Genomic DNA, 27509 nt, shown 5'->3' with positions numbered 1-27509 from the left:
CAGAGGCATATAACAAATGCTAATACAGCTACTGTGAGTGGACAGACAGTCCACCTTCATGAATATTTGCCAGGACATTTGAAGCAAGAACCATAGCAATTTTTTCTTAAATACTTGTTTCCATTTGTATCCGCCACCTCCATAGGGTGGTTAACATATTTCTTCCATTATATCATATCAACTCTGTGAAGTTGGTCTGCCTGCCAATGGGTTGGCCAAACCTGCAAATCTACATGCCACTACTCCTGGATGTACAACTCTGTAGCTACAGCCCACTTCTAAGCAAAGATGGACAGCCATGCACACTTACATCCCCATCCCATACCTACCTGGATGCACAGCCTCGATGTACCACGTCAGTATCCCATAGACTACAGCATCGATAATCAACATCATCATTGATAGGAGAAGGTTGAAGTCATCCCCCTCTACAGGTGACTGGCTGAAGGTATGCCACTGAATACCTACGCCGGCCACTTCATACAGGGCAAAGTACTTGGATCCCAGGCCAAAGGCTGTAGTGGACATCAGGGACTGAGAAAGAAATGACCACAGAAAATCAGGTAGTGTCATCTCAACCACAATGCACTTGGGTTCTCTCTACTCCAGACTATCTATGAACAGTGAGAATTCTACATCAAAAAGAAATTAATTTTGCAACATTAGGCACATGGTTGCAGAAATTAAGCACCTACAGCTACTCCAGAAGAGAAGCAAAGAACTATCCAGGGTGCTGAACACACCTCATGCCTTGGCTACCAGAGGGAGCTGAGCCTCCCACTCTCGCTTTTGAGACTTTTAACACCCATCACGGCACACACATTTTCAACCGCTTTACCATAAAGTACAGAAAGTGGCTTGAAAAAGGTTCTTCTCAGGAACCAGAATTTCTGCACTTGATATAAAATTGAGTGCTCATAACTTACATTATTTATATTGTCCTAAAATAAGGTCATTATCTTACAACATTTCCAGCCTCCACTACTTTCTACAAGAGGATGACTTTGGCTTTCAGAAAGTAAATGCCTTGTAAAAAATACATATATATTCCTGTTTCAGTCACCGGCGTCTCTGTTAAAGAGTCTCAAGAAACAGAGACTAAGTTATCTCTGCCCAAGACCCTCCAGAATGGCTGGTGAGTTTTAGGTATTCAGTGAAAACGTGCGGTTTTAAGATGTAGTTCTGTCATGTGTGTGGCTGGTCCTAGTTTTAGAATTTGGATGAGTCAATTTACATTTTACTGCTGAATTTAACCTTGAGTTTTATCTTCTACTATTTTGAATATTTAAAAGCTTTTTTGAAAAACACAGCAGTAATTTCACTGATGTAAATTTCATTTATTGCCAGTTCTACGGGTTTTAGTGACTATGAATTCACAGGGGGTGGGAGTGGGCGGTTTTGCTGTTGTTTTGATATACCACCTTAAAAACCTCAGTAACAAAAAAAAGGCAATTTAAATCAACTAATGTATAATGGAATCAAATCCCTCTCACTCCAGCTGCTTGCTAGTAAGTTCCATTACCAGAGATAATATCCCTGTTACCACACACCCTTCTTCGGGTTTTAAGAGGGCAATAAGGAGAAGCAGGCAAGTGATGTCATCAGGGGACATATCTGCATGAAGATTCCCAGGCATTGACTCCTTGCTGCTACTAAGCCTCAGAAAAGCAATCAAAAGGAAGGCCCACGTTTACTCACAGCAATGCACTTCTCAAAGGCTGTGATCTTGTCATGGGCCACTTCTTCCCGGATAGCGACATACATGTAAGGGACATAGCTGAGGAAGTAGATGATGCCTCCACAGGCAGAGGCCAGCTTGGCTTTGGAGTACAGCACAGACACCAGGAAGCTGAAAGAAACAAAGCAAAGATCACATAAACCCATATTCAACAGGAGAAACAAGGACACCCCCTCCTCAAAATGAATTTATTCTGACTGCCAGGACTCCAAGACCCTCCCTGGCACTTCCAGCTTTATATACCAGGTCAGAGGCAATGCAAGATATTCCTAAAGTGCATATCCTTCCTCTTCTAGGTGAAGGACACGCCTATCCTGGATGTCTTGGTAGACAGCCTTTTAAATCCTGGGCTGTTAGCACTGCCCCGTGGCACACACACTTCTCTCCAACACTGGCTTCTCAGCTGCAAGCCAGTATTGAAAGATCCCAATCCCAGGACAAAGAAATACAGTATTCAAATTAAGCAAATATATGCCAGATTTGCTTGTTTCCCACTGAAGTGATAAAGTTATATATGTGCTAGGTTGGGTCAAATTATGCTGCAAGTGGGGACTTGGAATCCAGTGTTCCTTCATATTAAAAAAAACCCTATATGCAAGAAACAAGTGCGTCAGGGAGAAGGCAGTGCACTAGAATACGGCTTGACGCATGCAGGGAATTTTATTAAGAAGCAGCCAATGTTGTGAGCCCCAACCAGCAACCCAAGGGGATTCAGCACAAACGCCAACAAGAACTAAGAGTAAGAGAGAGCTCCAAACTAGCAGATCCTGATCACTGGCACAGACAGACAAGCGGGCTCTCAAAAAACCACCCTCCACAATTTTGTGGATTTTATGTGTGTGTGTGTGTGTGTGTGATTTTGTTTTTAAAATCCTGTTATTCTATTGTGTACATTGCTTGGGAGAAAAGGGAATGTTTGTCCAATGTTCTAAATTAAAATTAAAACACCTCCCCGCAGTATGACGAGATCACCATATTACAGAGAATGCTTGGAAAGTGCTTTGAACACACATAATGATTTGGGAGTGTGTTGCTTTCCCATTTCCTAGCCTCCATTTTGAGGTTCCTGAAGGGGCAGGTGGGCTGGGCACCCCTTGACTCGGACCTGCCAAGCTGCCTGGGACTGCCGTCGCCCTCCTCCTCCGGCTAAGGTAAGTGGGACATGGGGTGGGGCACTGGGGCGCCCTGAGCAGGTGTTCCCCGGGTGCCATTTTCCCCAGGACGCCTCTGGTTTCCCCTCCAACAACTCACCAAAACATGATGGTGGCCACCGCATAGATGGCAAGGAAGAGCCAAATGATGAAGACGTCGCTGTGCATCAGGACCTTGCCGTACTTGAGGATGGCGGTGAGCGCCGTGACTGAAATGGAGAGCTGGACAAAACCCGTGATGAACCAGGCTACCCAGTGAACTGCATTGTTGAGCCCCATCATTTTCATCACCTGCCGGGGGGGAAGATGCGCACAGAGTCAGCCCATCATTCCTGCCTCAGTGACGTTTGAAGGGGGCTCTCATAAAACAGATGCAGTGGAACCTCAGTTTTCATTGCCTTTGGTTTCAGTTTTCATCGATTTTTTCAGTGAAAAATTTGTCTCGGTTTTCATCGATTTGCAGGAAGGTGCAGGGGTTTGTGGAGAAAAATCACCCGGACAAAGCTGTTGCAGGCCGTGTCTGCAACTTGTTTAATGACAATGTCTTGCCCCATTTCAGACAAATCTTAAAGAGGCATCAGAAACAGACCTCTTTGGACAGCTTTCTGGTGCGACATTGGTCCACTGGCTTTGAAGCTGGTCCTAGTGTTATTGTTTGTTACTGTTTTCAGCATTAAACACTATGTTTATTCACCAAAAATGTGTTTTTGGTCTGTTTTTTGGAGTGCCTAGAACGGATTAATTGGAGTTACATTGATTCCTATGGAAAAGTTTGCCTCGGTTTTAATCAGTTTCAGTTTTCATTGATTCTTTTCAGACGGATTACCAACGAAAACCAAGGTTCCACTGTATAAGATGCAATGTGGCGGAGGACACAGATTTATACATTTTGTCCTTTCGTACTTCCTGAGAGAAGCTGAAGGTGGTGCACATTATTCCCTCTCTCCCCATGTTATCACAAAAGCCCTGTGAGGAAAAGATCAGAAGGACTGGACAAGAAACATCCAGCCAGCTTCATGGCAGTATGGAGGTTTGAATGTTTGTTTCTGAATCCTAAAAAATTCATATTTTTGTGTAAGGAAACTGGGATTTCCTGAAGATTTCAGCCACATGACCACAGACATATTTGCCTCCAAGTAGCCCCTGGTTCAATCTCACCTGGGACATAAATCTGTAAGGTTGGTTTACCTCAGGCTCTCTCAGCTTCAAACCTCACCCACTCTACAACTACACTATGAGGCTAGCAAATCTGTAAGATTGGTTTACCTCAGGCTTTCTCAACTTCGAACCCCACCCACTCTACAACTACACTATGAGGCTAGCAATACTAAACTATCTTGCAGGATATTTATTTCAACTGGAACATTTATATGCCATCACAGAATATATTAAACTAACCAAACCATAAGATGAGATAAGTGGCGTAGTGGTTAAGAGCAGGTGTACTCTAATCTGGAGGAACCGGGTTTGATTCCCAGCTCTGCCGCCTGAGCTGTGGAGGCTTATCTGGGGAATTCAGATTAGCCTGTGCACTCCCACACAAGCCAGCTGGGTGACCTTGGGCTAGTCACAGCTCTACGGAGCTCTCTCAGCCCCACCTACCTCACAGGGTATTAGTTGTGAGGGGGGAAGGGAAAGGAGTTTGTAAGCCCCTTTGAGTCTCCTACAGGAGAGAAAGGGGGGATATAAATCCAACTCTTCTTCTTCAATTAAAGTCTGGGCAAAACAAGAGTCCTTTGACCTACATGTCACACAGCAGATGCCAGGCAAACCTCAAGGGGATGCCAGAGGGGGTCTTGTCACTGAGAAAGCCCCATTTCTAGCTGCCAGTTATCTCCATGGGTAAGGGGAACAGATAGAAAGACTTGAGTCTCAGATCTTAATTAGAGAGCAAGACAGCACAAGAAAAGGTGATCTTTCCAGTACTCTGGTCAAATGAACACACAAAGCTGCCTTCTATGGAGTCAAACTATTGCTCTATTGAAGTCTAGCATGACTGGAAGGCTTTCCAGTGTCTCAGATCTTTCATATCATCTATCTGATCATTTGAACTGGTAATTTGGGAATTGAACCTGGGAACCTTTGCATGCAAGCCAGGTACCATACCACTCAGCCACAATTCCAAAATGACCAGGGTTTTAAGAGGTAAATTATGAATTGTGTCTAGACTGTTTCAAGGATAACCAAAAGTGTGCACAAAAAGAGCTTTGAAAATCTCAAAGCAATATCCTCCTCCTGCAAGGCAACTCTCCTGTTCTGAGTCAGGCAGAGGCAAAAGGTGTGGGATGGAACATTTTGCTCACAGCTCAGCATTGCTTCAGAATCCCCAGGGAAGCGCTGCCTATATCTAGGCTATTAAACAGCCATTTGTTGTATTGATCCACTAGCATTCGTGGCCAGCCGTCCCACCTCGCTTTCCCTGCTTTAGGCCAATTCTTCTCCTAACAACTGGCAGTTAGTTAGAGACCGAATGTCATGGTCTCAAGAGGAGTTGAGGTTGCATCCTTCATAAAAATAGATTTTCTTTGCAAATAGCAGATCAGATTTTCTATCACCTGTGCACAGCCTATGTGGATTCTGGATTCCAGGGCCAGAAACAAACAATAGGTTATTTTCTTTTGGTAGCTAAAATCACTTTGAGAGGAGATTTGCTTCTCAAGGTGAACAGAAGGGGCCTGCACTATGAGATTCCCAGGTTGACAACACACATGGAAATCACTAGTACAGATGGTTACATTGACGGCAAATACAGAGTGTTCAGTGGAAAGGTTAATTTTTGTTACTGTCAATCAGTCATTGTTGGAGTTTGAAAATGAAATGAATGCAGGCAGGGGTTTTTTTTTAATGCCAGCCTCTAATGCTATTTCTCCTTGATAGAAATCAGAGAAGTGCACTCAGAGGCATCTACTTTGGGGGGCTGTAAAAATGAACCTTTTGCATCAATTCACTTAAACCTTTGGTTGGCATTCAGATGAGACAGAGAGCTATGTCCTGTGCAAATGTGGTGCCCTTATCTTTACAAACAGTTGCCCAAGACCCTCCAACAGATTTTTCACTGAAAGTAATGGCCCCAAACAACAATAGCCTGGAAAAAAAAACACATGGATTTGAACAACTAATTTGGCAACATCCCGCCTGAACATAAGCAATTATACAAAGAAATTCCTTCCCAAGCTCCAAATACAAAAATATAACAAGTGTTTTTTCATAATATAAGCACCATTAAATTAAGTATTAGGAATATATAGACAATAATTTTGTTAAGAATCGCAGCTTCATTCTCCTCGATTCTTACTGTAATTAATCTCTTGACAAGTTTCCAACAAATTGTATTATGGTTTTAAGCCACTCCTGACCAGGCTAGATGGCCTAGATGCACAGTATAAGGCAGCTTTGTACAAGTACTCTGAATCAAGCCCAGAAACTAGCTGGTTGTCAGCACATATTAATCTAGGTGGGAGAAACACGCCTCTGGACAACGTGATCCTACAAGCAATCCGGAGGCTGCATTTTAAAGCAGCTAGTTTCAGAACATGCTTCAAAGGCAGCTCCCCACGCACAACTGTATGGAATCTTTTCCACTGATTAATCTATTGAAAGCGCTTAGAACTTAATTCTTCCCAAGGCAGTCCACAAGCTAAAAACTCTACAGGGACACCCACTGTTGTATTTAAGGGACTTCCTCCTGATATAGTTTGTTGGGCAGCTCGCCTTCTAGTCTTTGCATAGCTCAGCACTGGGGGGGAAGCCCTCTTGGCATGCTCTATCAACTCCCCTCCCTCCTTCGGCCAAGAGAGGCACATATCCAGAGATTGACAGTCAAGCACTGCCTGGCTCAGTGCCCCTGCCAGTCCCACATGCTCTTGCTAAGCAGCAGCCTAGAGAGCCAAAAAGACCTTGGGCAGTGCCAATATCAAAAACAGAAATGGAGGAGGAGGCTGGTAAGAAAGGACAGGCCTTGCCAGGATTTCTAGCAGACCACGGGTTCTTTGCAAGACAGTGATGTCATTCCCAAGAGATCAGAGAGTAACAACACAGACTGCTGAAGAGATGGAATGATTTCGGACACAGAGTGATGGATGGATAAGGCGTTGCTAGAGATGACCAAAGGAGGCAAAAACTGAAATTGACAAAGACTTCCACTAGAAAAGAAAAAAGGGCAGGGATTTATTGAGGACAGGTATAAAAGAAAACTGTACTGAGTCACCTACAGAAGAAATGTCTGTCTCCAGCACTGTTCACGGACCTTGGCCTTTTCAGATATGGCACAACGGCTGTGGATTTCCTTTCCAAAGGATATCTGTCCTTTCTAAATGCTGAAAGTCTCAATGCAAGTTTTATTTGAACAGCTTTTGGTGCCTGCCTATTACTACAGTTGATGCTTTTGTTTTTCTGTTTATATTTGGTTAAGAGTTGGTTCTGATCTGTTTAATTTGGATTATTATTTAAAATATATATATCCTGCCTTATCTCTTTGCATTTAAGACAGAAAACAACGAAGCAGCAAGCTGTAAGGACAGATAGCATCATTTAGAATGCAATTCTAAATGGGTCTACTGAGAAGTAAGTCCCATTCTGTTTAACAGGAAGGTGTTGCCAGGACTGCACTCTAAGTTCATTAACAAAGTTCTAACAGCACAGATAAAAAAACACAACAAAGTGGTTCCTGGTTTTTTGTGTGACTATAATATCAGTTTTACTGGATGGTGATAGCACTTATCTAACATGTTATTAGTTCTATGGTGTTTAATGTTATCAGAGGTCAACCTTGTAAACCCAACCTTCAGAGGTAAATGCGGTGGTGACCAGAGACAGAGCCTTTTCTATGGTGGCACCTGGCCTTTGGAATTCCCTCTTCCTTGAGGCTTGCCTAGCAGCTACTCTACTTTCTTTTAGGCACCTAATACACATCTTTTTACCCAGGCTTTTAATTAGGGATTTTATTTTATCAGCTTGCTTTTTAAAAATATTGCTTTTAATTGCAAACACCTTAAGCATGATTTTACAGAAGTAGCATAGAAATATTCTGAACAAGCAGACATGGACCAATCTGAATCAAAAAGGGGGTGAGGAATATTTTAAATAAATGTGTGGCCTTCCACATTGACTATTCCCTAATCCTGCAAGTGTCTCCAGACAACACACACAGGACTTTTCCCTAAGAAGTAAAGAAGGGTTATCCAAAAAGCAAGATATTAGTCTCGGGCCTTTGGAAACAAGAATCCATCAGCCCCCTCTTCCCACCACAGACCTATGCAGTGGTCTTACCTCTTTCAAGCGGTGCTCCTTCTCTGCCACAATGTGCTGGATCATCATCGCCACTGAATAGACCCACGAAATGACCATGCAGAGGGGCATCATGTGCTCAATGACAAACAGGAAACTGGGGAGAGAAAGAGAATGACATTTCTTACATCAACAGAAACAATCCCTTGATCAAGTTGCATCTCACCACAGTCCATAGGAAACCAAGGCTGGCTCCATAATATATCAGTGGGAGGTACGAGGTCTTGGGAGGAGGGGATTTCCGAGGGAGCAACAGCCTCTGCTTGCGATAGCACCTCTGCCTTGCTGCTGCCTTCTCTTTCACTTCCTCTGGGTCATCCTCACTCAGGAGTCAAAGCAGGGGACAACCCTTCTCTACTTGATCCCCCAGGAGCCTCCTAAACACAAGACAAGCTCCATGAGTTAAACAGGGCTCTCCAAACTCTCACGAGACTCTTCTTCTGCAAGTTTAGGGAGACTTATTTGGGCAAAGGGTCCTTGTCCTGTTGGGTTGAGACATCTGGGAAGCAAGGATAGAAGAAGCCTCAGCTGTTCCAGCTGCAAATCAGCATGCAGCCACTATAGCAGGGGTGTCAAACTCGTGGCCCTCCAGATGTTCATGAACTACAATTCCCATCAGTCCCTCCCAACATGAGCATTGGCTATACTGGCAAGAGCTGATGGGAATTGTAGTTCATGAACATCTGGAGGGCTGCAAGTTTGACACCTGTGCACTAGAGGCACAGTATGGGGGCAAAGGGCAGCAGCCTCAGGCATGGGCACCTCTAGCTAAACTGCCATCAAGGGCTAGATAGTGTCTGAAGAGATGATAAAGTAATCATTAAGCATTTGGGTGCCCAAAGACATAATACATACAAATCATAGTGGATTTATGGTGACCCTGTAGGGTTTTCAAGGCAAGAGATATTAGGAGGTGGTTTGCCATTGCCTGCCTTTGCATGGCCTGTGAGAACTATGACTGATCCAAGGTCACCTACGGGGCTTCATGTGGAGCAATGGGGAATCAAACCAGGTTCTCCAGATCAGAGTTTGCCACTTTCCACCATCACACCATGCTGGCTCTCTCATACGCATTACACAGTTATAATTCTTTGTCAGTGGGAAAAAAGGTATCTGAAGCTGGCAGAAAAGGGCTTGCCTATGGCCACTTAATTAGTTCTTTCCAAGGTGTGTGATCTGAACTGGAGATTTCCAAGTCTGCAGCTTGTTTTCTTGGCCATTGTGGTGTAGCGGTTAAATGGTCAGTCTAGGAACTAGAAGACCTGGGTTTGAATCTTGACTCTGCCACAGAAGCTTCACTGGGTTCTTGAGAGGATAAAATGGAGGAGAGACTTACTTAAGGCACTTTGGGTCCCCATGGAGGAGAACAGTGGAGTCTAAATGAAATAAATGAAATCAGTCCCTTCTACTACCCTCAGCTTTTACTGTGGAATGCATTCAAACTTTCTCCCCTGGGTGGTTGTGGATATACTGGTTGAAAATGAGAAAAAGGCAAATTGCAGGCTTTGGGGCAAAAGGCTCTTCACAGGGTCTAAAGAAGTCCCGTGTCTGGGAGCTTCTCACACACAGCAATACTCACTCATCCCGGGTGTAGCATGGGTACGGAAACATCTGCACATAGTTGCCAGGTTCCACCACGTCATGTCCTACAAAGGTGTTGATGAGGGCTCTCTCCATCATATCTAGTTTTGGGGGAGGATAAAGAGAGATAAATGGAGGGGCATAAATGTAAAAAAAACCTGTCATTACTACGCTCATTGTATCTACCACAGTTGTTAAACAACTCATGCTTAAACAGCTGTAGGAATCTCAAACAGAGAGGACCCAGGCGATTTCTTCTCTACACCAAATAGTTTGTCAGAGAAAGGAGCTGGCAGCCAGTATTCCCACGGCATTCAGCACCCTCACTATAGATCAGCAGTTCTCAACCTGTGGGTCACAACCCCTTTGGGGGTCGAACGACCCTTTCACAGGGATCGCCTAAGACTCTGCATCAGTGTTCTCCATCTGTAAAATGGATAAATGTTAGGGTTGGGGGTCACCACAACATGAGGAACTGTATTAAAGGGTCGCAGGTTGAGAATCACTGCTATAGATGGCCATAGCACGGCACAGCAGCTAAACTCTTCAGCAGTAATTAGCTGACTGAGGTAATCAGGATTCCACCTGATCCTACACAACACAACTGAAAGGACTTCTCAGTCATTGCCCAAGTATATTCTATCACTGCATTTGTCCTTTGAGTCTGTGATTCTGCAGAACTACATACCCTGTTTTCCCAAATATAAGACATTCCCTGAAAATAAGACGTAGTAGAGGTTTTGCTGAAGTGCAAAATATAAGGCATCCCCCGAAAGTAAGACGTAGCAAAGTTTTTGTTTGTAAGCACGCCCGACGAACAGAACACAGAAAAATAAGACATCCCCTGAAAATAAGACATAGTGCATCTTTGGGAGCAAAAATTAATATAAGACACTGTCTTATTTTCGGGAAAACAAGGTATATCCAGAAACCATGCACACAAATGACACATTTGTTCGATTTCCACTGCATATGATGAAGAGGCACGCTGCCCTTCATCTTTACTGAACATGAGCTTGCCTCCTTAGGATGCCAAGCTTTGGAACTTGTGTCAGTGAATCCAAACCAGCAGAAATTCTGAGCAAGCTACAGTTGGAGAATGTAATCTTGAAAACAGGGTACAGGAATGAGGAAAATAAATTCTAGCAACAGTTCCCACTGTTGGGGTTGAAGGAGGAGTCTGCAGGTGGCTGATAACAGAGAGGTTGGTATATGCTCACCCTGGATCCAGACAAATCCATAGAGGAAGTAGAAGCGCCCTCCGGTGTTTGGGCCTGGCCTCCAGTAAGCTCGGCGGATCTCATTGGTCTTTTCTGTAAAGCTAGAATTCTGCCGGATCTTGTACATGACGTGGGGAGGGAGGGTACCATCTTTGTTGGTTTGGAAGATCACACCTTTGTTGGGAGTGCAGGTGGGAGAGAAAAAAGAATACATAATGAGGGAGGAAGGAAGGAAGGAAGGAAGGAAGGAAGGAAGGAAGGAAGGAAGGAAGGAAGGAAGGAAGGAAGGAAGGAAGGAAGGAAGGAAGGAAGGAAGGAAGGAAGAAAGATAGAAAGATAGAAAGATAGAAAGATAGAAAGATAGAAAGATAGAAAGATAGAAAGATAGAAAGATAGAAAGATAGATAGAAAGATAGAAAGATAGAAAGATAGAAAGATAGAAAGAAAGAAAGAAAAAAGAAAAAAGAAAAAAGAAAGAAAGAAAGAAAGAAAGAAAGAAAGAAAGAAAGAAAGAAAGAAAGAAAGAAAGAAAGAAAGAAAGAAAGAAAGAAAGAAAGAAAGAAAGAAAGAAAGAAAGAAAGAAAGAAAGAAAGAAAGAAAGAAAGAAAGAAAGAAAGAAAGAAAGAAAGAAAGAAAGAAGGGAAGATGGGAAGATGGGAAGATGGGAAGATGGGAAGATGGGAAGATGGGAAGATGGGAAGATGGGAAAGAAGGAAAGAAGGAAAGAAGGACAAACAAACAATGCACTCAACAGGTATGTTGACCAGAACAGCATCTTAAAAATATCAGTTTTTATTAAATATAAAAACATCCTTATAATCAGAAGTTCATTTTGCATCCATATCAACAATGAATGGTGTGATGGGGCAGTATGTACATCACAAACTTTCTGGAGAACAGAATGCGAGAAAGGGCACCCAAATCTCAGAAGTCATCTTTAAGAAGCTTAAGGCCTCATGGATAATAAAAACATGCTGGAAAGCTGCAAGCAGTTTCTAAAGAAATATCAGATACTTCTGCAGAATGTGTCAAACATCTTCACCTAGCTTTTTGATGAAAAAGAAAAAAGGATTTACCAAGAAGAATTATTGAGCTACATTGCGATATATCATGATATATTGTTATATCTGTTATATCCGCATGGATATTTTATTGTTGAAAAGTATTGATCATCTTCTTAACAACTAAAAGTTCCTTGAGTATGGGAAAAGCAGCATAAAATATATATTAAATAATCTCTGCAAAGTTCATAGTGTCAGAGAGTAGCCATGTTGGTTTGCAGTAGAACAGCTATATTTGAGACCAACATGATTTTCAGGATAAGCTTTTGAGAGTCAAAGCTCCTTTGATTCTCATATGTAGGCAGTTTTGACTCTCAAAAGCTTATAGCCCCAAAATCTTGTTGGTCATTAAAGTGCCACTGGCCTCGAATCTAGTTATGCAAAGTAGCTATCCAACCCTGGGCATAAGATACAGAGTGGAAGGTTAGGAGACACCATTCCTCCTTAACTGAACGTCACCAAAAAGCATGAAAAGAAACAGATGCAAACCAAAGTTATGCCAGCCAGTCAAGCAGATAAGGGGGGAAAAACTATCAAAATAGGAGCCTTACTGGCAAACACGGTGACATTGTCTTGGTAGGCTTGGTTCAGCGTGTAGTTGACAATACTCTCCTCGTCCGGGAAGCCCTTGAAAATATCCACGCTGACCTGATAGCAGGGACAGAGCTTATGTTAGTGCACACCTCACAATGCATGGAAATTGCTTCTCATCTCAGGCAATGTTTTCTGTATGAGAGGAAGAATGCATTTCTTCTTGCCACAATCCCATACACCTTTTTACATTGGAGTTAGCCACTTGCACTAACCTTGGGAAAAGAGAGCTCAGGTCAGAGCCGGACAAGAAGCACCCACCTTGGACATGAACTGGATCCAGCCACAAGCAGCATTATCAATGGTGTCCAGCTGCTGCACAAGAGCACTGGTGTTGAGCAATGAAACGTTGCTGTCCAGGAAGCTTTGGAGCAGGTCACTGTCTGAAACGTTCAGGATTTCAGGATGTTTGTTGAGATCTGCAGCAATCTGTGCAACAAGCAAATGGTGGTGGGTGGGGGCGTGATAAGTAGCATTTCTCTCTCACACACACAGACCAAAAGCCTTCTAGTTCAGCATGCTGTTTCTCTGACTGCCAAACACACACTCCAGGAGGCTCACCTAACAATCAAAAAAAGGCAAATCGTCCTGTTGTTGTCTCACAGCAACTGGCATTCAGAAATATATTACCTCTGAACATGGAATTGCCAGTTAACTATCAGGGATAATAGTCACTTACGAATGTTGATGAATTTGTATAGTCCCTTATTAAAAAACCATCTAAGATAGTGGTCATAAAAACTTGCTGGCCTGCTCATGGTCACACCTTTGCAGCGTATTTCAGATAGTATAGGGAAGAAACTTTCAACCCTTGGTGGAGGCAGAGGAATTCACTATTTCTGCAACATGCCACACAAATACAGACCTGAGCAGAAACTGGGTCGGGCCACTTTTGAACTGTTTTACACTCGTTTAGGTTAAAAAGTTTCAGTGTGTAGTGACTATAGCTACAGTAATGGCTTATCTTCTGCAGATTCTGACGTTTCCCAGGGAGGGGCTGCACTCCAAGATAGCTGCCAGTGTACCTGCTGCAACCAGTGAATCCGCTGCTGCAATTTTCCCTCCTCCAGGAAGCTGCGGATCTCTGCCGAGATGTTCAGCCAGACCTGAGCATAGCGAGTTACATTCCCAACAAAGGCAAAGGTCTCATTTGCCTGCAGCAAGCAAAAATACATTGAGTCAAATAAGAAAGGGACACCATAGTGTTTAAAAACCACCCCCAAATTCATTCCACTAAAAGATAAGAGAAACAGAACTTATTTTTGTTTCTGAACACAAAACTTCCTTGAGGGATTAAACTAAAAGATCTGTCTATGTAGTGCTTGGCTTCCCCTACCTTTGTACTCTGTTGTTAAACAAGCCTTTAATGTCATGGCTTACCAGATGTCATGGTTTACCAGTATCTGGCATTTAGAGATACACTGCTGCTGTACACAGAAGCTCCATTTGATAATCATTATAGTTGATGGCCACTGAAAGGGCAATTCTCCATGAACTGGACTAAATTATTTTCAAAAGGCATTCAAGCTGATGACATACATCGTAAAAAAACCAGTCTTTTCACTAAAACAGATAATTTACTGGGGAGCAGCAACAGATGCATAGCAAAAACGCCCCAATGTTCAAGGTTCAGGGCTATATGAGATCTTTCCTGCCCACTTAGCCTCAAGCCTGATTAGAACAGGAAACCACACAAATGGTTCGATACTAACCTTAACCACAGGTCCCCATTGCCTCCAAGGCAGAATCACCTAATTATTTCTTCTTCCCCTTCCCTCTCCATCCCAGCTGATGACGCATGGACTCTTATCAAAGTCCCTCAGCTAACTGACACCATACCTTTAGGATGACTTTATCCACCTCGGTACCAACAGGAGCATAGAGGATCTTGGGATTGCTTGTCATGAGGTGAACGAGGAGCCCTAAATTCCGCTGCTCTTTGCTGGTGAATCCCAATGAACTCATGTTCCCCTGCTTCAGGGCCTCTGGCTCAATGGTCCTGCATAGAGGAGAAGGGTCACTCAGGATTCTTACAAATGCCCCCGCAAAGAGGGAATGGAAGCAAGAACATAGGAAGGCAACTATGACAAGAATACAGCCACTGAAAACAAATGTGCTTTGTATTCGCAGTCTGAGACTTGGCAGCAGGGGAAGAGAACTGGGTTTTATTTATTTCAGATTATTTTTATCCTTCTTTTCTTCTAAAACAGTACTCAAAGCAGCTTGCAAGAAAAATATTACAAGCAGCATTCAGAATGACAAAGAATTAATAAAATAAAATAGCTCATTGAGAGCACACCACAAGTGCCCCCCCCCCCCCCGGCCGCCACTGCCCTTGTCATCCATAGCTAGCAAAACCTCAGCAACAGGCCTGCAAACCTTACCGGTTGTTGCCACAAAGGATGGGCTGCAACCCTGCCCACAGCTGAACAAACGCTGAGCACTGCCCTTGAGGGTTCTCGATGGGCGGGTCAGTCTCGCTTTTACCCTCCTCAGCTGTGGAATTCGTGCTGGAGGTGAAATTCCCTCCGGAGCCAGTGCTGTTCAAGGCAGTGGGAGGAACCTTGGTGGAGCACGCTCCCTTGGGCAGCAATTTGGCCAGCGCTGAGAGGATGTCCACGTCCTTCAGAACCTTCTCCATCTCCATCAGGTCTTCCAGCAGAGCATGGAGGCGACGTCGAGCAGCTGTGCTGTTCACCTCATCCAGTTTCAGCTGTGGGTCAAGAACACAGCAGGAATTCATGTCAGGATATTCTGGCCCTCCAACAGAACAATCTCATTACCTTTTGCCTCTTCTCAAAAAAAAAAAAAGATCAGCAGAGCTTTGCTAGTCCTTCTCCTGCAATAGACCTCCTCCTCATAAAAAAACAACAAACCAAGACATTCAAATCCTGGCTTCTTCAGCAGTTAGAGCCCAGGCAAGGTACTGCTCCAGCATATGGAAGTTCCATTCAGTATCCTGGCTAAAAGCCATTGATAGAATGATCCACTAATTTATCAAAGGATTATGCCCATTCCACAAAGGATCAAGAACTATCTACAGAATTTCCTGCTAGGAAAGGTTAGTTGTGGTCACTAACATAGGTGGATTTCAGATGGATTAGGGAAATCCATGGATAGAGAGATTGTATTGTACTGTATTGTCGAAGGCTTTCACAGCCGGATTCAACTGGCTGTGGTGGGTTTTCCGGGCTGTGTGGCCGTGGTCTGGTAGATCTTGTTCCTAACGTTTCACTTGCGTCTGTGGCTGGCATCTTCAGAGGTGTATCAACGAGATAAGTTTGTTACACATTGTGTCCAGGGAGATAGAGAGATTGATACCCACTTGTCATAACAGACAAGGGAACCTCTATGTTTAGAGACATTGCTGAGGACAGCAGCAGAGAAGGGGTGTTGCCTTTACTTCCTGGCTGGAGCGTGTGCCTGGCCATTGTAGGAAAGATGATACCAAGCCAGATGGAACTTTGATCTGATCCATCAGGACTGTCTTTTGTTCTTACAAACCCATTACCAGTCATTAGCCCTGATAGCTAAATGGAACCTCCATGTACAGAAACTGCCAGATAATGGGGACAAAATGAAAAGGAGGGCAGCACTCACACTCTGCTTGTTTTGTTTCTCTATAACACCGTTCATGATAAAAGCAATACGCAAATGGCCACCAAATGCAGAAGAAATATTGCAGCATCCCACTTATATGTAGCAATCTCCTTCTCCCCGTGTGCACAGGTGAGCAGGCACCATTTCAGAAGGTAATATACTACCAGGGACTGAAGGGCTCCAGGGAATCATGGACACAGGCTTGAATCTTTCCCATCACATTATAGCTCAATAAGGGGGGGGGGAGCATCACAAAGGAAGTACAGGACCATATCTCTAGTTGCCAAGAAACAAAATTTTGCTAAATGCTAAACGGAACAACTGGCACAGGTGAACACAGACTTTGTTGTCGTTGTCATCACTCACCCAGCAACCCTCCTCTGCCTTAATCTTTATGAGCTCACCTGACTGATGATCTTACGAGCATCTAGCTGTTCTTTCATCTCAGTGGCTAGCTGGCTGAAGTACTCCTTACGCAGGCTAGCAGTCTTGTTGCAGATAGCAACCCGGTATGCTCGCAGGAGGGGGCGTTGGCTTTCCGGGACCATCAAGATATGTTTGAGCTCATCCTGGTTCTGCCTGCAAGTGAGGCTCTCCAGCACAGAAGGCGTGAAAAGATTGTTCTGGGAAGGAACAAAATGTAAGCACTGTTTATCTTCCCGTCTGGGGAAAGCCCTAACACACTGGGAAACAGTTCAGAGTATCCCAGGCATGATTCTGAGCATATGGAATCCATGGATTTCCTAATAACATCAACAGGAGCATGTCAGGATTTCAAATGCCCCTACCCCTTGCAGAAACAAGTAGTGACAAGGAAAGCAAAGAAAAAAGATTCTTTTCTCTCCTATCTCGCCCTCTGTGACCAGTGCATTCTAGAAAACATTGCTCCTGAAAATCATTTAGCTATCAGACATCCTCACAACTATATTTCCCATGGTGCATCAGGCATCATGAACACCAAAGTACCCAGGGAGGGGGAGAGAGGAGAAGGACAAAAAGAAAGAGAAGCAAATAGAATCTTCCTCCTTTTCTGCCAGCAACCCATTCTTGCATATTGTATCATTAGGTAAGCCGGAGAAGTGACTCTTCTCTAGCATGGGTGTACCGTTCAAACCACAGAAACATTTGTGACTAGGGAAGCTAGCCTTGTTTTGGCTGCTGAAAGCTCCTGCTTCAAGACAATGGAGTCTCCAGCCGGAATGTTACGCCAAAGTTCCAAAATCACCAATCTGTATTCATCCCGCCTTGCCCGAGTCAGATAACCAGAATCAAATTGCAAATGATGCAAAGTGAGCAAAATCTGTGAATGAAGCAGGACCCACTGGGATACAGGTCTAAAAGGATGGCGGAGAAGAGATTAAACGTCCCACAGAAGGCACCAACCACAATGCTGTAGCGGTTTCTGCCACCATGGTCCATAAACTTGAGCAAGCCTGTGGAAGCACCCAGTCAGGAGATGTTTTCCCTGGTTCTATGCCCACCTCCTGAAAAAGAATAGGGAGTCTTGCTTCAGTTTCATCCCCACTTCCCATTGCTTTACCTCCATGTCCTTCACAAAGGCTTGAGGACTGTAGGAAGCGGAGGACTCTGCAGGGGGGTTGGTGAGGCCCAAGGCATGGGACAGGAGGTGCAAGAGGGCCTTCTTGGGGGGGCCCTTCTGGGGATAGTGAAAAGATTGACGCACCAACCCATCTTCCACTGTCCGCAAGCTGCCCAAAAGGCTTTCCTGGTGTAAATAAGACAGAAAAGATGGCAGGTTGTATGTTACTCCTTCAAGCCATCAGGCAAGCCAGATGGCTAATATAAAACCCAACAATTAAATAAAACATGTTTTTTGAAACAGAACTGCACAAAAGAACCTGTCCCTATTAAAATCAGGATGAAAACATTTGTGTCTATTATCTACGGCTAAGAGAAAAGGAAAATCTTTCATTCAAAATCAAATCAAATCAATATCATCCATGGGGGTAAACAATAACTATTTACAACAGTGCCTGAAACAGAGATCAGGCTGCAGGGAAGCAACCAAGGTTCCTTAAATGAGGAGCCACTATAGAAAAGGCCCTGTCCCCCTGGCACCCATCTGCTTCAGTTCTAAATATGGAGGCATGCAGAGGAAAGCCTTTGCAGAGGACCCAAATTGTTGGAAGGCAGATATGAGCGAAGGCAAATCTGGTACATTTAATGTACTTCCAGAGTTTGATATTTGAAGGGCAACTGAAACAGCTTTGAACATCTAGAACAGTGGTGGCGAACCTTCGGCACTCCAAATGTTATGGACTACAATTCCCATCATCCCCTGCCAGCATGGCCAATTGGCAGGGGCTGATGGGAATTGTAGTCCATAACATCTGGAGTGCCAAAGGTTCGCCACCACGGATCTAGAACCTCTGTAGCCTGCTGAATTCACACAACTCAGTGCAAACAGCCCCAACTACCCCCCCTAGGAGATTTCTAAAAAGCAGAGTGATTTAGGATCCTTCCCATACAGTAAAACAATGTAACGGGTGAGCCAAACCTCAGTCTACTATTTTTCTTACTTGAATCCCCAAAGAGTGTTTAAATGTAGTTTTAAAAAGCATACTCAGAACCTCTTAACGGTTAAGGCCTGATATCTATTATCCCACTATTCAGTCAAGGAGTTTAAAACAGCATGCAGAGTTCACAGCAACTCTGTCAGGTTGGTTGGGCTTTGAGAAAGAGACTGAACTAACGTAAAACTGTGTGGCTGAAAGGGAATCTGAACCCAGATCTCCCCAGAGCTCTTCCCTCTGCACTACACCGTGTTCACAGATCCTGAATAAGCACTTGTAATTTAGAGCACAGGATTAGTCTGGCGGGATCAAACCAAGACACATGTTTCTCACAACCGGCAGGTGTGAGGCACTCCACCAGACACTGATCATAGCCTACCTCCTGATTGCCTCCCCCTTCCCCAGCCTTATTCACCCACAGTGAGCCCTTTGCCACCTCATCTCACCTCAAGTTGAAGCAGCTTCTCAGCAGTGCCAAATCGGTCCCAGGGCTCGTGAAAGCCATCTGCAGAGGCTGAGGTGCCAAAGAACAGCTGGTACACCTAAAGAAAGGGACTCATTAGTGAGAACCAGGTTTTGTTTTGTCTGTCTTTGATTCAACCGTTATCTCAAAGGCAATCTGCAGGCCACACACGCACACACATGCACAAAAGCAGGTTAAAAGCCTGGGAGGTCAGTGGGATTCTTTAAAATTGCTCTCTTCTTTTTAAAGGCAATTCAGAACTTCAGTCTCTTAACCCACCAGCTGTTAAACCCAGTGGTGGGATCCAAAAATTTTAGTAACAGGTTCCCATGGTGGTGGGATTCAAACAGTGGCGTAGCGCCAATGGGGCTGGGCGGGGCACGACGGGGGCGTGGCGTTAATTATTTCTCTGTTACTGTAAAAAACTCTTACTGTTAAAAAAAAGTTTCTAATTTCCAGCTGGTATCTTTCTGTCCATAATTTAAACTCATTATAGCAAGTCCTATTGTCTACTGCCAACAGAAACAACTACTTCTCCTCTAATTGCCTGTCAAATACTTAATAGTTTCAAATACTTAATTTTGTTTCTAGAAATCAAAAGAAGGATACTTTCCTTAAACAAGGAACTTTACCATATTTCTAAAACATGTTTTTAAAACAGCCCAACAGGGAGAATTATCCCGTTTTCTACCTTCGCTAACCAGCCACATAGGAAACAACAGGACTTTATGATTTTTGGATCTAATGGAATTTCTAACGGAAAAGCAGACCCAATTAGTAACCCCCTCTCGGTACACACAAATAATTAGTAACCCCCTCTCGGGAACTGGAGAGAACCTGCTGGATCCCACCTCTGGTTAAACCCCTGCCCTTCACCCAGGGGAGTATTTTTCTTGCACCATAACCTGAGGTTCACCCACCCTGAGGCAGTCCACCAAGCCTTATCTGTTAGTAAGACTCTTTTGAGGAAGCCGATCTGTGCAGTTGACCAGTTCGTTGTCATTGAGGCCACACTGCCACATGCAAGTCCTTCTCATTGGGCAGAAAGCCCTCACAGAACCCAGAAATCAGGCACAGGTGGAACCTACCTCATTAGGCTGAGAAGAATAAGAGAATGGTGCCCCCTCAATCTATAGCACCAAACTACCTCAATTCCTCAATATTTTGCCCAGCACAAGAGATGCCACAGTACTTTAAGACTTTTATTTTATTGTGCCAGGAAAAAAAGAAAAAGAATGGTGATTTTCACGACCAGTTTTAATTGAAAACACAGAGATGGAATCAGCTGAACACACAGGCATCTTAAACAAAAACACAGCTAGAAGGGTAAGCAACAAATGTTCATTTCTGCCTCCCACATCCATGAGGGGGAGAACCAATCAGATTGGAAAAGTAAGATAATGCAGCAAAAGGCAACATCTTGTATCAGAGGCGTAGCTCCAAGGGGGCCAAGGGGTGCGCAACGCACTGGGCGTTCTGGGGGCATGGCAGGGGCATGCTGAGGCAGGGGTGTTCCGGAGTGGGGAAGGGGTGGAAGATGCACCAGTGCACTGGGCGCTTTCCCCCCTTGCTACACATCTGTCTTGTATCAATGGAGCTCAAAATCTGGACTACAAATTCTGCAATCTATGTAAGTAGTCACACCAGCTGAACACTGTTAGCTGACAACTTTGCATCCTCCATCCTACTTCTTCTAACCTTGATGAGGCTCAAGCAGCGGAGCAGCAGATTAATCCCCAAACCAATGACCACTGAAAAATGCTGCCTGTCAGCCTCATTGCTTTACCAGGTGTCAGCCAGCCTGTCTTGGCAGCCACCGGCAGGTTTAAACGCTGGCACGGTTCCTTTACCAGATGTAGCCTATTCATTAAACCCTAACCAGGTCTCCTTTGACACCCACAAGAGTCTATGCCATCTTACACGCCAGGAAAAGCAGATCTTGCCATTGTTCTTTCTGAACCCCCACCCGATCACACACCTCTTGAAGGTTAATGTTGGATCCCGTTAGCAGCTCGGCTGTCTCGTTAGACAGGGAAAGGTTCCGCCTGAGAAACTGGTGGAATTCAAGTTTGTCCTTGGCAACTGAATCCAGCGTGAAGCCAGGTGCTGTGGAATTTGGGAGAGAGAGGAACAGAAAGAAATACCCTTGAGAAATTATTCCAGAAGCAACTGCTTTGATGGGTAGGTGTGAATGGAAGCTAGAGGCAAGCGCTTGCTCTATATTCAGAAGTTCCCATGTTTCAGCCCCAGAATCTGCAGTTAAAAGATCTCAGGAAGGGGGAGGGGGGAAAAGACCCTGGAGAGCCAACACCAATCAAAGAAGGCAGCACTGGTCTGTATGATCCGGCTGTACAAGGCATCTTCATATGCTGGAAGAGGAAGAGTTTGGATTTATATTCCCCCTTTCTCTCCTGTAGGAGACTCGAAGGGGCTTACAATTTCCCTTCCCTTCCCCCCTCACAACAAACACCCTGTGAGGTGGGTGGGGCTGAGAGAGCTCCAAAGAACTATGACTAGCCCAAGGTCACCCAGCTGGCGTGTGTGGGAGTGCACAGGCTAATCTGAATTCCCCAGAGAAGCCTCCACAGCTCAAGCGGCAGAGTGGGGAATCAAACCCGGTTCCTCCAGATTAGAATGCACCTGCTCTTAACCACTACGCCACTGCTGCTCATCAGGAAGGAAGACAATATACCTTTGGCATTAGATGGCTTTCTTTCCTTAGCTCCTTTGGTGTCAGCAACCAGAGCCATCCTTTTGGACCAAAAGCATAGCTCTAGTCAAACTAACCTCCTGCTTCCCCAACAGGTGCTGAACCAACTAAACACATCCTGTGATATTCTTCCATTTAAGCAAAAATGTTTATGAACGTTCATGAAATCACAGCTGTCCCACCAGCATGGCATTGACACACTGCAGCCAAAAACAATGAGCATGGGAGCACCGCCATATTTACCTGCCTGGTTGCTGAAGTGTGTCTCCATGGCGCTGGGCTCATTGGTGCTGAGAGACTCGAGGTGGTGCCGCAAGGACTCCAGCTCCTCTTCCAGCCCAGCATGATTTGGATCAAACAGATTACTCTCCTCCACCACCTCATTTAACCGCTCCAGCAGCTGAGTCACTCTGCAGGAAGAAACATGACTGCGTTGTTAGAAGAAGGGAGGGAGCCCTGACCAGGAGAGAAAAGGCAACACATTCAGTCGGTTCACATGGAGTAAAATGGCTGCCTTGAGTCTTGGGGGGGAAGGTGTGGGTTGGCTTTGTGTTAAACACAGAAAAAAAGAGAATTAAGTCCAAGAGCCTACATGCATGCAGACATACCCAGGTACAATGTTTTACACTTCCAGTTAAAAGGCTCTTGGGTAACCAGGCTGGGAATGAGACCTCAAACAGGTTGGGAAGAGATATCAACCTGATGTTTTGGAAAGCTGCTACCAGAACATACAGAGTCCCAGAATTCTCTGGTTGGAAGCTCTTGGTTGGCTGGGGAGGAGACCCCCAGAAAGTCTGCCAGTTGAAGAGAAAGAGCACCGAATGGAATAGACCCAGCAAACATTTGTCCTTCTGCTGCAAATCTACCTTTTCGTTTTAAATTGCTGTTCCCCATCATCTACAGCTATATATTTTAGATTATCTCTATTTTCTGCTAAACTAAATTGCCTTTAAGAGAATTATTACTGCTCTTTTCCTTTGCTTTATTTCAGTGCCTTTTTAACATGGTTATTTGTATTGATCGTTTTTATTACGTGCCCTGACTGAAAAGGCCTATGGCTGTTTTATTACGTGCACTGCCTGAGAGAGCCTAGGCAATCATAACTTAAATAATAAAAGCAGCACTGTCCTGGTTTAACCCTTGTGTCCACCAATCAGCCCACCAAAGGTCAGTCTAAATAAAAAGGTGCCTGCAGAGTAAATGGCTCTAAAGGGATTAAGCAAGCAAGCCTAGTTATGTATTAATATTCCCAGTGACATTGCTGCCTAACCCTGAGGAACAGGAAGTCAGACTTAGAGAATATACAAATCATGCAGATACATTTTACCGAATGGATCTGTTCAATTTTTCCCAACTTCCTCATGCCTGACATTGTAACAGGAAATGCCCAATGGTTTTGCCCTCAATCTAGCTGACCTTAATGTCTGGTTCACATATGCAGAAGAGTGAGGTGCAAAGTTCAGAACACTAGCACAGCAGGAAGAAAGATCCTGCCCAGTTCTCTATGTTTTCTGGGCTGGTTTTACATTTGCAGCAAGGTTTTAGCTCAGGGGAGCATCCAAAAAGGGGTCTTCTGCGCTAAAGTGTAATATTCCATACTGCAACTTCAGGTCTCGGCCATCTCACTTCCCCAACATACGTGAACTAAGCCTCGGTTTAGGACAGGGGTAGGGAACCTGCGGCTCTCCAGATGTTCAGGAACTACAATTCCCATCAGCCTCTGTCAGCATGGCCAATTGGCCATGCTGGTAGGGGCTGATGGGAATTGTAGTTCCTGAACATCTGGAGAGCCGCAGGTTCCCTACCCCTGGTTTAGGACATATATGTACAGCAGCCTGTACATTTTCACAAGGGATAATGGGAACCATGACCGCTCCCCCTTCCATGCAATGCATACACATTCAAAATCCAGCAGTAATTCTCTTACAGGTTCTTACTTTTCCATTAAGCTATGTGTCTCATTACCACTGCCAAATGAAACAAAGACACAGTTAAGGCTAGAAGTGCCTCCCAAAATACTTGTGGGATGTCACCTTGGTTACATCCTTTAAGTCCTTCCTCACAACTCACCTTTGCCATGAAGTTACTGACACAGCAAACCACTCCACCTACTGAAACAAAAGCATGACTGGCCAAAATGAAAAAAGACGCGACCTATGGGCGTCTCTTACCTTCCTTCTTTCACCTTCTTCCTTGCATCAAATTTGACATTTTAAGTTCCTATCCTATGCCTATCCTCCGGCATTTTGCAAAGCATAATGCACATGGACAATGCTACAGAAACTAGAAACGAAAACCCAAAGGCTAATACTCCCCCTGACACACTTAGCTGCCTATTTTGTGATCACTGGATCAGTACTGGATTACATCTTGGCATTGCTTGTACTTACCGGGGGCACAAAATACAAGACATAGATCTCAATGTTCCATGCTAGCCTAACGCTACAGAGAATATCACCGGACAGAGTGCATAAAGGAGGAATGCAACATGCAAGTATCAGCTACAACCTAGTGCCATAGAGTTTTCCTAGCTGCAAAATTCAATGCCAGGCCAACTGATGCCTAAGGAACTGTGCAATACAAGTTTTACCAAATTCTCCTAGAATACATGAAGCTGCAAGATGCCAGTGCAGACCACTGGTCCACACTGGTCTCAAGTAGGATTGCCAGCTCCAGGTTGGGAAATAAATGGAGATTTGGGGACTCTTTAGTTTGGGACTCTTTAGTTTGGAGAGGAGACATCTGAGGGGGGATATGATTGAAGTCTATAAAACTATGCATGGGGTAGAAAATGTTGACAGAGAGAAATTTTTCTCTCTTTCTCACAATACTAGAACCAGGGGGCATTCATTGAAAATGCTGGGGGGAAGAATTAGGACTAACGTGTGATTGGTGTTTGGAATATGCTGCCACAGGATGTGGTGATGGCCACTAACCTGGATAGCTTTAAAAGGAGCTTGGACAGATTTATGGAGGAGAAGTCTATCTATGGCTACCAATCCTGATCCTCCTTGATTTCAGATTGCAAATGCCTTAGCAGATCAGGTGCTCAGGAGCAGCAGCAGCAGCAGGCCATTGCTTTCCCATCCTGCACGTGAGCTCCCAAAGGCACCTGGTGGGCCACTGCGAGTAGCAGAGTGCTGGACTAGATGGACTCTGGTCTGATCCAGCAAGCTAGTTCTTATGTTCTTATTTTGGGGTTAGAGCCTGAAGATGGCAGGGTTTGGGGAGGGGAAGGGCTCCAGTGGGGTTTAACATCACAGAGTTCACCTTTCAAAGCAGCCGTTTTCTCCAGGTGAACTGACCTTTGTCACCTGGAGATCAGTTGTAATAGTAGCTCTCCAGACACTTCCTGGAGGTTGGTAACACTAGGCTCAGGCCTTTTCCAACACCGGCTGCTTGAGATTTCAGAGATTAAATCTGAGACCTTCTATATGCAAAGTACATGTTCTGAACTTTATTCCTACAACCAGAGATAATTAGGAGGGGTGGGGAAAGACTGTCCCTGATGTAGTCAGCCCCAGTCCATGCCCCTTCTTTCAGACCTATAGTGATTTATCCATTTCTACTCCATTTCTGCCTTTCTGTTTCTGATAAGGCAAGTATTATTGAACTGCTATATAGCTAGAAACAGCCAGCATGGTGAAGTGGTTGAGATGTCGAACTACACATCCCAACTCTATTTTAGAAACTTGCTGGGTGACCTTGGGCAAGTCACACACCTTCAGCCTAGATGCAGGATTGGACCCTCCCCCATTCCTGGTCGTCGTGACAGGCACTTTGCGCCAAAAAAGCAGGGCAGAGGATAACAACAATTTTATAGATACTATAGCAAAAATATGGGATAAATATGGAAATATTATCTGAGATTTTCACCTCTTAATGGGCCTCTCTTGCCACAAATCATTACTCGTACATTTAACAGCACTGAACGTAGGTCCAGAAAAAAGAGAATTTGGACTCACGTGGAGTTGGAGTACTGCAAGAACCCAAACTCGTCTCGCTGTCCATCAGGACATAACGATTGCATCACCGGCAAAATTCCAGCTGAGGTGAGTGGAGCCGCTGTGTAGTAAGCTAGAAAGAGGAAGACCACGAGAAGACAGTGGAGGGGGTGAGGAATATTTGGGGGCAGGGAGAAGAGACAAACACCCAGTTCAAAGAGTAGTGTAAGTGTTGGATCACTATTGTTACAGGCTAGTTAAGTCCCCTTCCCCCTTGGTTGAGCTGAAAAGTATTCAGAAGTTGTAAAAGGTCAGAGGTCATCCTAGATTCTAGTCCAGTAGCATCTGAGAGACCCAACAAGATTTTCAGGGTATAAGCTTTTAAGAGTAAAAGCTACCTTCATCAGATACCAGAGGTCATCCTGGCAACTTAGATAATGTTTCTTCCCAAGCTTACAGTCAGTACCGCAGAGAAGTGGTTCAAGGGTCAGACTACTAGGATCTCAGAGATCTTAGATTTGAATCCCTGCTGTGGAAGCTCATGGCCCAGTCTTCAGCCACTCACTCATTCTCTCAGCCTAGCCTACTTCAGGAGGTGGTTGCTGTAAGGATAAAATGGCAGAGGAAGGAATGATGCTATGCACTCCTTTAGGTCTTCACTGGGGAGAAAGGAACAGTATGAATAAACAGAGATCCTCTACCTGGTACAACAGTGTAAGCCTGCCAGTGAAGCAGGACACAGCACCAAACAGTTTCATAACAGTGCACTCGTGTAATGAGAGCTCTCTCATTTACATTTCTCAGCTACATTTCAAAATTCAGTTGTGCCAAACATTATTTTACAGCCACAACTAAAATTGCCCTAGAAACATCATATCCAGCATGCAAGGCTTTTAACAAACTTGGAAACTGGTAAGAAACCAGACCCTCATACACTGGCGTAATGCCCATTGGGCAAGGTGGGCAGCTGCCCAGGGCATCACCTTGTGGGAGGAATCAAAATGCTGGGCTCGTTTTTGGGTATTTTAGAGGTTTTCCATTTTTGGTCTTCAGGGGGCGCAGTTTTTAGGCTAGCGGCACCTAAATTTCAGCGTATCATCAGGAGACTGTCCTTATGCTACCCTCCAAGTCTGGTGAGGTTTGGTTCAGGGAGTCCAACGTTATGGACTCCCAAAGGGGGTGCCCCATCCCCCATTGTTTCCAATGGGTTCTCAATAGGAGATGGGGGCTACAGTTTTGAGGGTCCACAATCTCAGTTGGCCCCCCCGAACCCAACAGCACCACACCTGGGGGGTATAATCAGGACCAGTCTCCTGATGAGACCCTGAAAGCTTTGGAGACTGTGCCTTCAGAAATGTGCCCCCCACAGCCTGCAACCCTCATTGATATAATGCAGAAAATTGGTCGTAGAACAAAGATTCTTGGGCCAATTTCTAGGATGTTCCTGCAGGATGCATTTTTGGATGTATCGGCACCAACATTTCCTTCAGGGTATCATCTGGAGATGATGAGTATTCTCCCTGTTTGGTGCAGTTTGAAATTAGGGGGGTCCTTAGCCAGGACTCCTCAAAGGGTAGCCCCATCTCCTTAGCAAAGAATGGGGGGCACCCCCTTTGAGGGTCCATAACTT

At 44.6% G+C, this 27509-nt stretch overlaps 1 protein-coding gene across 1 annotated transcript in view; it reads right to left on the bottom strand.

Annotated features, from left to right (window-relative positions):
* Positions 1-27509, bottom strand: part of ABCA2 (ATP binding cassette subfamily A member 2) — a 90966-nt gene that overhangs the window by 32199 nt on the left and 31258 nt on the right. The window contains exons 4-20 of the mRNA XM_048512004.1: positions 25901-26012; positions 22179-22345; positions 21204-21331; positions 19209-19304; positions 17769-17954; positions 16633-16851; positions 15013-15341; positions 14468-14627; positions 13654-13782; positions 12890-13057; positions 12589-12685; positions 10977-11150; positions 9755-9857; positions 8158-8272; positions 2990-3180; positions 1699-1849; positions 330-534 (exon numbers count right to left, since the gene is read on the bottom strand). Of these exons, the coding sequence (XP_048367961.1) occupies positions 330-534; positions 1699-1849; positions 2990-3180; positions 8158-8272; positions 9755-9857; positions 10977-11150; positions 12589-12685; positions 12890-13057; positions 13654-13782; positions 14468-14627; positions 15013-15341; positions 16633-16851; positions 17769-17954; positions 19209-19304; positions 21204-21331; positions 22179-22345; positions 25901-26012 (2730 nt within the window). The remainder of the gene's footprint in view (positions 1-329; positions 535-1698; positions 1850-2989; positions 3181-8157; positions 8273-9754; positions 9858-10976; positions 11151-12588; positions 12686-12889; positions 13058-13653; positions 13783-14467; positions 14628-15012; positions 15342-16632; positions 16852-17768; positions 17955-19208; positions 19305-21203; positions 21332-22178; positions 22346-25900; positions 26013-27509) is intronic.

The sequence above is a fragment of the Sphaerodactylus townsendi genome, linkage group LG12 (assembly GCF_021028975.2).
Source record: "Sphaerodactylus townsendi isolate TG3544 linkage group LG12, MPM_Stown_v2.3, whole genome shotgun sequence".
NCBI classification, from domain to species: domain Eukaryota; kingdom Metazoa; phylum Chordata; class Lepidosauria; order Squamata; family Sphaerodactylidae; genus Sphaerodactylus; species Sphaerodactylus townsendi.
The sequence above is the reverse complement of the archived record's forward strand: the minus strand, read 5'-3'. Positions and strand labels throughout refer to the sequence as shown.